This window comes from Trifolium pratense, linkage group LG2, assembly GCF_020283565.1.
Source record: "Trifolium pratense cultivar HEN17-A07 linkage group LG2, ARS_RC_1.1, whole genome shotgun sequence".
Classification (NCBI taxonomy): Eukaryota; Viridiplantae; Streptophyta; class Magnoliopsida; order Fabales; family Fabaceae; genus Trifolium; species Trifolium pratense.
The window spans coordinates 34,934,355-34,944,834 of NC_060060.1; the positions used below are offsets into that span (position 1 = coordinate 34,934,355).

Here is a 10,480-nt window from a genome sequence, read left to right on the forward strand (position 1 = left end):
ATAATGCAAAAACAAAAATAAATAAATAAATAAATAAGGGTTTATTGAATTTAATTTAATTTACTAATAATTAGGTGGACTCTGGTCTGGTTGAGACTGAGAGTGAAACACACACGAGCAGTGGTTATTCTGAAAACAAAAGTTTCAATTTGTTTTTGTGTCTCAAACAACAAACAACTAACATTATTATGGGAAATGTTAACGGGAATCCTTCCGAACAACATCTAGAAGTTGAAGAAGTTGAAGAAGAAGAAGCTATTGCCGCCACTGTTCCTTTGAATGGAGATGGAGATGGAGATGGAGATGGAATTATGATGATGATGACTCACTCTCCCCCCACAAGCCCTAGAGCTACTCATTCTCCACTCATCTTCACTCCTCAAGTATCTATCTTTCTTTCTTTTTCTTCCAATTCTTCTTTTTATTCCACACTCACTCACTGTTTCATGATTTTGACATTCATCTTTTCTGTCTGTATGTCTGTTACTCATCACATGTGTTGTTTGTTGTTTGTTGTTTGTTTCGTCAGGTTCCTATTGTTCCTTTACAAAGACCTGATGAGATGCATCATCATTCATGGTCACAAACTACTTCTTCTGGCTATCAAGAACATATCTCCACTCAACACACTATTCCTACCATGATTACTTGGACTTATGGTGCCAAACAAATTCTTGTTCAAGGATCCTGGGATAATTGGAATTCAAGGTTTGCTTTTTAAACTTCACTGTGTGTCTGTGTGTGTGTGTGTTCTTACAAAATTGTCTTTACTGTTTTGTTTTTTAGATTCTAATTTATTTTTTCTTTGTTTATCAGAACTCCTTTGCAGAGATCAGGGAAAGACTTTGCAATAATGAAGGTGCTGCCTTCTGGTGTTTACCAGTATAGATTTATTGTGGATGGAAGATTCAGTTACGACCCGGAGTTACCTTGGTCCAAAGATGAGGTTGGGAATTTTTACAACATATTGGACTTAAAGGTAGGTACTATTTTTATTATTCACATCTTTAACATGTGAGCAAAATTGATACTGTGTGACAGAACCATTATATGATTGTTAGTTAATCTGATGAATTGTTATGTTGAGAAAAGGTTGGTGCTTTTGAATTGATATCAAACATATATGTTAAGGAACATTAATTTAGCTATATCCTATGTAATAAGGGACTTGTGTACAACTTGGATGAATTGTTGGTGGCCACTGAACAGCCTTATTACTTTTCAGTACTTGGGATGCTATGAACTTTTTTTCTTCTTTGCAAAATGAAAGTATGGAACATTTTTGTTCATTTTGACAATTTCTTGGAATTGGTACTATTTTGATTGTTTATTCCCCTACCTTTAATTTTATACCCTGATGCCTTTAAATTTTCGGATATTTCACACTCTTTGACCAACGATCGCTTATCTTGCAAGAATTTTGTTTCAGATGCATATGATCCAAAGTAATTGTAGGGTTCCTAGATCTAGAACAAATGCCTTTACATAACTGTATTCACTTATGAATATCTTCCTTTCACTTTGACTTGTGAAGGGAAGATCAGTTACTGGTGTTTTTTTAACTTCTCGGGTTCTCCCACTGATTTGTGATGCTTTTTCCCATTAATAGATTAGATTTTAGCTACTCTTTGTGCCTTTTGTGCATCTGATATTGCATAACGATACAAAGACTTTGAATTTCCTTTTCTTGTAAAACGGAGAGACTACTAGAGTCATAGCATGTTTGGATATTTTGCAAACTTTTAAATTCAATTGTCCTGTTTATTTTCCCATTAGTAAGCGCTCTTTATTATGTGAAATACAAGTTGCAGACAGTGACTGTGTCATAATTTTCTGGATGTAACAAAAGTACATACTGAACTTATGATGCCACAACACAAATAGTATTCTCTAGCTAGGATAAAATTAGAGTTGGTTCCAATATTCCAATTATATGAATGTGTCTGCCTATGCTAGCCGGAGTAGTTAAAGGTGAAAGATTCTTGAGATGAGAGGAACCAAAAGGCAATGCCTTACTAAAAGAAAGTTTTTAATATTAGAAAAATAAAACAGTAAAATATTTGACCCTTTTGCTTTGATTTTCCATATACATTAACAACTCGGGCATAACATTTAAAAGGCAAATCCGGTGCTATATAGCTCTCGATCTGGCATGGTCAAGGGAAGGGTTGGATCCATTGTAAATCTATTGTCGGCAGGCTTGCCTTGCAGTTGTAAGATACTAATTTCTAGCGACATAGTAGTAACTCAAGCTGTTGCACCAAGGCTCCCCTTCTAGTACATTTGCGGTTAAACCCTAACTTGTGTGTCGGTAAGAACGCGTCCCAAAGTTCGACAACAAGTCATTCTCTAGGATTCTGTCTATTTTACCTCCTTAAGTATCAGTTGACAAGTTAGACAACTGGTGTTTTAGTCTGTTAGTACCGTGTCACGTTGTCTTGCAGTTTTGCTTCACTTGACGGCTAAATAGCGCTATCAAAAGGAAATATTTGATAGCCCCCCTTAATGTGCACTGGTTGATTTTTGCAATAGTTATCGCTTTTGTTGTGATTTCATTTTTAAGTAGCTGCACATATATTTCATGTCACTTGGTAATACATAAGTGGTAGCCAGTATATCTGCATTCTTTAACTGCTAGAAGCCATTGACATCTAAATAGACACTAATGTTTTTTTTAATACATGTAGGATTATGTTCCTGACGACATTGGAAGCATTTCTGGTTTTGAACCTCCTCAATCACCAACCTCAAGTTATGACAATTTACCACCTAGTTCTGAAGATTATGCAAAGGAGCCACCATTAGTTCCTCCACATTTTGCAATGACACTGCTAAATGTACCTACGACAAATATGGAAATCAAACCTCCTCTTCCAAGGCCTCAGCACGGAGTGCTCAATCATCTTTACATGCAGAAAGAAAGTAGTACGAGTAGTACGAGCAGTACGGGCAGTAAGAGCAGTCCTTCAGTGGTCGCCCTCGGTACAACTCACCGATACCAGGCCAAATATGTCACTGTGGTGCTTTACAAGCCTTTGATGAAGAAGAGTTAAATTGTAAACACAAACATGATGGACCCGTCATTAACATCAAGACCACTGCATGATAATCAAAATTATATTACATTTTAATTTAATGCAATTGCTTAATGGCCAATTATCAGACAATTTAGTTCCAATTCTTACATACTTGGTGATATTTTATCTAGGAATTTTTGTTGAGTGGTCAAAAGGATAAAATAATTTACATGTACTTCTTATCACTTATGCTGGAACAGCAATTTGGTGGTTAAGCTATTTTGCAGTTCATATCCACCATATTTGCATTTTCATTTTCTAGCATCTCATTAGATTTTTTTTTTCTTCCTATCTTATTTTTCAGTTTAGTTGTGCACTCTGGTGGTTAGGTTCGGGTTTTCTTGCGGGTTTCAGCACGTGTTAGAAATATTTGTGATCATTCTCCAGGAAATTGACTTTTGCTATTATAAAGAAAGAAGTCTTTTGATCTTTGCTGAAAGAAATGGAGTTTCATAAAGAAACTGCCTACATTTACATGTGCATTTATTTACGACCGCGTCTTCGACATAACTAATGCAAATATGTTTATTACGAGCAGTATATTATATGTAAAAACAGTATTGAAAATAGGAAAGATAGTATAATTAAGGGATTGTCCCACATAAGAAAACAAGAAAGACCGCCATGGGAAGAAATCTTGTCCCCTACAAAACATGATGCTAGTGAAAGTAAGTAATCTCAGTTGTTGGTGAGTCCATTTCTTGTTTTTGTTTTTGAAACGGTTGATGAGTCTATTATTGATATTGACATTCCAACAATTCCATATGATTTGTTATGTATAAACACATAATGTTAACACTTCAGATTGCTTGTTCTGCGTGTTTGGAAAATGAAAATTGCATAATTTGAATGATATGTTGAAACTTGAAATTTAAGTTTGGTGTCTATTTTCTAGATATATGTATCTCTCCTTGAAGTTTAGGAGGTATTAGAGAGAGATCAAACCCTCTAAATTTCACAAAATGCTCCAAAGTGCACAAGAATGAATCTCTAGTGTAATTTTCATATAAGAGGTAAAATGCGATCTCTCAAGATTAATAAAGAGAGAGAAACAAATTAGAAATTTAAGTAAGTTTGGATAGGGAGGGATCACACTTATCTTCTAATATGAAAATTACACACGAGAGGAACCAGTTTCGAAGTAAACCATCGAGACAATAACTCATTTTGAATGTCCTTTATTTGTGTGATTAACCACTTATAAATTTCACAAAATGCCCCAAAGTGCTTGAAAATGAATTATCTCATGTATAACGACTGAAAAAAAGAACACTAAAAATTTAGATGAGATAAGTTTAGATAGTGAGGGATCCTCTCATGTGAAAATTACACTCCATTTACAAAGTGCACCATCGAGACAACAACTCATCTTGAATGTCCTTTATTTGTGTGATTAGATGCATCATGCATCATGATCCTTTTGGTTATTACTTATTAGATTAGATTATGTAGCGCTACAAACTACAAAACATGAGTGTGTCTTTTACCAAAAACCATGAAAATTTGCAATTCCATGTCCAGTATAGTTTATAAATAAAATGTACCAGAAATCAAAACTTTGTTCCATTACCAATTAACTGCATATCTAATAAATAGGGCAGGTAAAAAAAGACAAAAAGGAAAACCCTCCACCATAACAAGCAAGCATGTACACAATAATTGCTAAGCAATTGGTTATTGATTCAGTTCCTTCACCTATACTCCGAGCCTAACTTGGTCCCCACCCCTAAAAACAAAAACAGAAGAAAAGCTAAGACAATTAAGCTTCTCTTTTAGAATACAGTTTTAGAATACAGGACAACCATCAACCATAATTCCTGGGGCAGTTGGGCAAGTAGCCAATGGGCAATGGTCCAATTCAGTTCCCCACCATTTGAGACTATGGCCTGCATTCTGCAGAGCAAAGAAAATCAAAACACCCATAAAAGCTGTGCCTGCATCAAGTGCCGCCGATAGAACATAATTATATTTCTGCCACCAACGTTTGTGGAAGCGGAACACAAAGTAATTGAAGATCATTCCAGTCAATAGCCAGCTTGCAATGTTAGTAGGAGTTGCAGGTGGCATTCCAGCGAAACCGTAAGATATAACCGGTATGTTGATCAGAGGAATCCATTTCTTGTCAGGGTAGATTTTGCTAAATACCCAAACAGGAACTGGCAACACAGCTCCAATCAAGAATAACCATACTAGGTTTCGGTACAATCCACCGGGTCCAAATAGCCTCCTTGGTCCGATCAAACCCCATATAACAGATGCATCAAATGTCACTCTGTATTTAGGGCAAGTCCAAGGACTGTCATGGTGAGCTTTATCGTCCATGCAAATGTCCTTAATGTTATCCAACATCCACCAAGCCACTGAAAGGTTCACCACTCCAGCAACTAGAGTTCCCACCAACTATTTTGAAATTTCAAAATAAATAAATAATAATTAATAAGAAAGAACAAAAAATAATAAGAAAAGAGCTTAAACTGGAAGATTTTGAGCCAAAGAGACCTGTGCTGTATACATGCATCGCGGGGGAATTTTCATATAGTGTCCAAGTTTGAGATCTGACAAGAAAGATAGAGCATGGACAGTGCTGATTCTCCCATAAATCTTAAAGAGCAAGTTTGCGATTGGTTTTCCAGGAAGGATATATCCAATCATGAACTGTGCTATAATGTCATATCCAGGTTGCTGCAAGGTAACCACCACAGGAAAAACTTAAGTTAGAATTTTAAACTTCTATTGTTCCCTCTTCGCATCAAAATAGTACGATACAATTGAGAGAAAAGTGATAAACAAGAGAAGGAAGAAAACTTTGAGTTAGTACCTGGTTGGTAGTTGCTTGAATGACACCAATTGGGAGGGTTACAACAAAAGCTAAGGCAAAAGCAAAGAGCATACCCCACCATGGAAGTTGCACATCTGTTTTCCACACAAGAGCCATTATTACCGATACTGCCATGCTCCCAAACAATAAAACTTGGAACCACCATTCTGGTACTTTCTTATAAGCCTTCATCAGTCTACCATGCACATCCACTTTTGCATTACCTATTGCTGACTTGCTCTGTCTCAATATGTCTCTGCAAAAAACAAACAATGTTAATGGCACGAGTCTCTCATTGTGAATCCTTAATTAATATAGGTAAAAGAAATAAGTTTATTATAAAAGCTTTAAGAGCAGCCTACCTGCCATGGAACAATGCTACATGAGTGAGGGTTGCAGTAAATCTTGCGAAACCTGATCCAATAGATAATGCGAAGAGAGGACTAAGGTACAACTTGCCATATTTGTTGTATGCATCAATGTTAAGGTCATAGTCCTTGGTTAAGATCTTAGTAGTGTCATATTTTTGTCCACTGTGTGTGAACAACTGATTAGAAAATATTGGAAACTTCCTAGCATCAAAGGTGTTATACTTCCAGTAACATATAGGTAGAATTATATAGATGAACATGATAAATCCAACCCCAACATTAACAATAGATGACCATGGTGCAACAAGAGGGCTTCCATGATAAGCTGAAATTCCAGCCCAATCAAGTGTGAAGGCACCAATTCCAAGTCCATGGTAACCTGAACCAATTTGCTGTGCTGTGATATTATGCGGCCACGCGTAGCAAATCCACGAGAAGAATGTTAAGACTGTCATAAGATAGCCAGGGAGTGCATAATACAAGAAGCTTACACCCATTGCAATGAGGAAAAACTGCATCCTCGTAAAGCCTTTTGACTTCTCCTCTTTTTCATGGAGTGCCCTGTAGCATAAGGTTAATGATGTAAGCAAACTAATACTATTAGAGAATATAATAATAATGATAAACCAGCAAAAAAGTTACTTTGACTAAGAAAATTGGTTTTTACTGGTGCATATGTTCTCTTGGTTAAGATTCTATCCTTGCCTATTTGTTGTCAATTATACAGCCAAAGAAACATTAGAGAATATTTTCTCTTTCAATGATGATATCTCTTGTCTAAGAGAATCTTACATCAACCGAACAACACAGCTTGTGTGATATGGGCCTTTCAGTAGTGAGATGCGCTTTAGTCCACGGCATATTTACAACTTTCAATTTGGTATAATGGCTGCTGTGCCCACTGAGGTTTAACAAAATTTCTTTTCCTATTGCCTATTTTAAGCTAGTAATTAGTAGTCAATGATAAACTTGATTGGCTTCATCTTTTAATTTTATTGATTTGATAACACCATACAAATTATTTTTGCAGTAACACTAACACCAGTGTGTTGTGTTTATAGCAAAGTTTTGCACTTCGCAGAAAGAAACATCACTAAATCAATTATGCAGATATCAAATTGAACATAAACAAATATTGGATTTTGCAAATTGGCCAAAGAATATTGGATAAAACATAAGCGCCACGTAGCACCAAAACATTTCACATAGAAGACATGTCTGAGACACCGAAACGACAATGACATGTTTGATTATATTCAATGTGTCAGTGTCATATTCGGTGTCTAAGCTTCATAGATGATAATTGGCAAGTAGCAAAGGGTATTCAAATAATTAAATGAGTTCCAAATTTCAACTCAATAATAAGACGTAATATGGAAGAAAGGGAAAAAGAATGAACCTAAAGAGAGAGACTTGTGCAAGGTTTGATGGCCACCACATTTCAACAGGGTCCACCAGATACCTCCTCAGAATCCCAGCCCATCCATACCCTATTATCTGCAAAACTCAATTTACAACAATATATTTAAAATTTTAATTTTGCTTACAACTAAAAGGCAAATCTAACACAGAATATATTCTCCAGAGGGAAATAATATATTCCAAATTCAACTCCATCTTCCACCCTTTTTCGTCATCAAGCAAAAAATAATAGAACAAATTCCAGATAGACTTAAAGATAACAAAACAAATACAAACAAGTAACTTTTTTCAATATACTAAACTGTAAAGTACAGTAAGCCACCACCTTCAACCTTCACGGGTCTCAAAAACAAACTTCATCTTCTTCATCATTTAATAATCATACTCTATAATAATAAATTATTTTAAAAAAAATACAATTATCTCCGTTACCAAAAATCTTTGTCTAAAACATATCAAAAAAACAAATCTTTGTCTAAAATCAAATAAACAACCAACAAAAAAAACCTTATATTCATTTATTTTTGTCGAAATTCGAAATAAAATAAATAAAAATGTAGAAAAGGGGAAAATTAAGAACCTGTGTGCTTAAGACGATTAACAGGGCAAGGAAAAAACTGAGAGTTTGTTTATAATAAGCTTTCATAATAGTAATGGCACCAATGGAATAAGCATCACCACCACCAGTTGAAACACCACAGTTTGCAAAAATAGTTATAATAACATGCTCCTTCATATTGAAAGGTCCAGGATTTAAGGTAAAACGCCACCCAATGAAATTATACTCCTTCGTCGGAAGAGTTGCGGCCATAAACTTTCCGATTGGAAGAACAGCGATTTGCATGAGAATGGCAGAGATGGAGAGTGGTTGAGTTCTGAAAGTGAAGAAAGTGTTGAGAAAAATGAGGATAACACAAGAGGTTAATCCTAGAAACCATGAACGGAAAGTCATCACCGGAAGGGTAGGGTCATCGGTTTCCGGAACGACTAGAGCTACTTCTTCTATTGGACATCTGTCGTCCGGAGGTACGCCGTTTGTAGCTTTTTCTGTGTCGACTGGAGTTGGATTGGTTGGCGCCATTGGAGAATGGAGAGTGAGTGAAGAAGTGAAAATTATAAAAATAAGTGCTTAAGTGAAAATGAGATTGTGAGAGTGAAAATGATAACTAACTCTCACAAACACAAAATTCAGAAGCGTACTTGTTGATTGAATGCTTCTTCTCAGCGGCGGTGTTTATTTATAAAAGAATCACGGGTGTAATGTAAATTCCCCAAAAGGACCCTTAATTAATATGGAATAATGAAGAAGATAAAGAATTTAAGGAAATTAATTGATGGTATATTTGACAATTCATGTAGCAACCAATTAATTTCACTTGAAAGACTGTTCCGGCATGTGAGTACAAGTGTTAACAACAGTATCACACACTTCCACTTCCCATTTCCGTCGTTTCTAGCTGACATGTCATACCGTGATGCTGACATGGCAAATTCGGCGTCAACTCAGAGACGGTTATCATATGCCACGTCAACGCAATCTTGTTATCCGCATGAGCAAATTCAATTTAATCCACACTGATACACTCATGCACATGAGCCATAAAAAATCACCTGCAATTAATACTCAATCGTAGACTTTTATTTTCATTTTTAAAGATTCAAAAATAACTTCAATAGTATAATTTTAATCCTTATAAAATTTTAAATTTTAAATTTAGTTCTTCAAAAAATATTATTTATCTTAAGGCCCTATTTTATTTTTGCTACAAAAGTCCCTATTTGTATTTTATATTTTATAAGGAGTATATTTGAAGAGACTAAAAAGTATTAACTTTTTGTAATTTTTTTTAAAGCGAAGACTATTTTTACAAACTACAATACCAAGAATACTAAAATTACTATTCTTACGAACTACACAAAAGATTAAAAAAAGTTGTATCAACAATAACTTTTAAGTCTAATGCTATGGTGGTTCAGTTTAATAAGTGGTCCACCTTGGACCAATGATTAAAATCATCAGAAATTTTAACGATTGTCGATAATATTTTTTAAAAATAAAAATTATGATTCTTTTCGTTAGTTCAGTATGAGTCATATCTTTATTATATGTTGTTTTAATCAAATCGGTGTCAATTAAATCAATATTTTAATTAAAATTAAAATAACTATTAAATTATGAGTTTAATTGTTGTGCACTGTCGGTATAAAGATTCTTTGCACATACATCAAATGATGTGTTGCCACATCATTTAATGAATGTGACACATCATGTGTTTTTAAATACTATACATGATGTGTTAGTATATTATTGGTTGTCTGTGTAAAATAACTTAACACTGACGGTGCATATAAATTAAATTCTTAAATTATACTTTCAAACATCAACGTATATTATTAACAATATTTTAAATATTTTGGCTTTAATGCAGTTTTGATCCCCCTATTTTGAAAAACATGAACTTTTGATCCCCCTATTTTAAAACTCAGCACTTTTGATTCCCCTATTTTAGTTTTTTGTTAGATTTAGTCCCCCACCTCAATTTGGTCAAACTTTTGCTAATGTGTCATGCTCACTGATGACGTGGCATTGTACATGTGGACAACTTGCTATGATGATGTCAGAAAAATTGGTGACACACAATATTTGACCTATAAAGATGCATGTTTTGCAATGGGATTCCTTAAAGATGATCGTGTTTACATCACTGCAATCAAAGAAGCAAGAGATTGGGGCTCGGGACACTATATAAGGAAATTGTTTGTCCACATGTACAATGCCACGTCATCAGTGA

General features: G+C 34.9%; 2 protein-coding genes across 2 annotated transcripts; one reads left to right on the plus strand and one right to left on the minus strand.

Moving 5' to 3' along the window:
* On the plus strand, window positions 1–3,488 carry LOC123910849 (SNF1-related protein kinase regulatory subunit beta-2-like). Its single transcript, XM_045962130.1, has 4 exons — window positions 1–383; window positions 530–708; window positions 817–979; window positions 2,688–3,488. Exons 1-4 carry the CDS (start codon window positions 189–191, stop codon window positions 3,051–3,053), a joined length of 903 nt encoding a protein of 300 aa, XP_045818086.1. The 5' UTR covers window positions 1–188; the 3' UTR covers window positions 3,054–3,488.
* Window positions 3,489–4,618: 1,130 nt separating this feature from the next.
* LOC123911427 (oligopeptide transporter 3) lies at window positions 4,619–9,334 on the minus strand. Its single transcript, XM_045962833.1, has 6 exons — window positions 8,269–9,334; window positions 7,666–7,763; window positions 6,258–6,827; window positions 5,896–6,151; window positions 5,577–5,759; window positions 4,619–5,477 (listed from the first exon to the last, which is right to left on the minus strand). Exons 1-6 carry the CDS (start codon window positions 8,767–8,769, stop codon window positions 4,863–4,865), a joined length of 2,223 nt encoding a protein of 740 aa, XP_045818789.1. The 5' UTR covers window positions 8,770–9,334; the 3' UTR covers window positions 4,619–4,862.
* Between the last annotated feature and the right edge of the window lie 1,146 nt (window positions 9,335–10,480).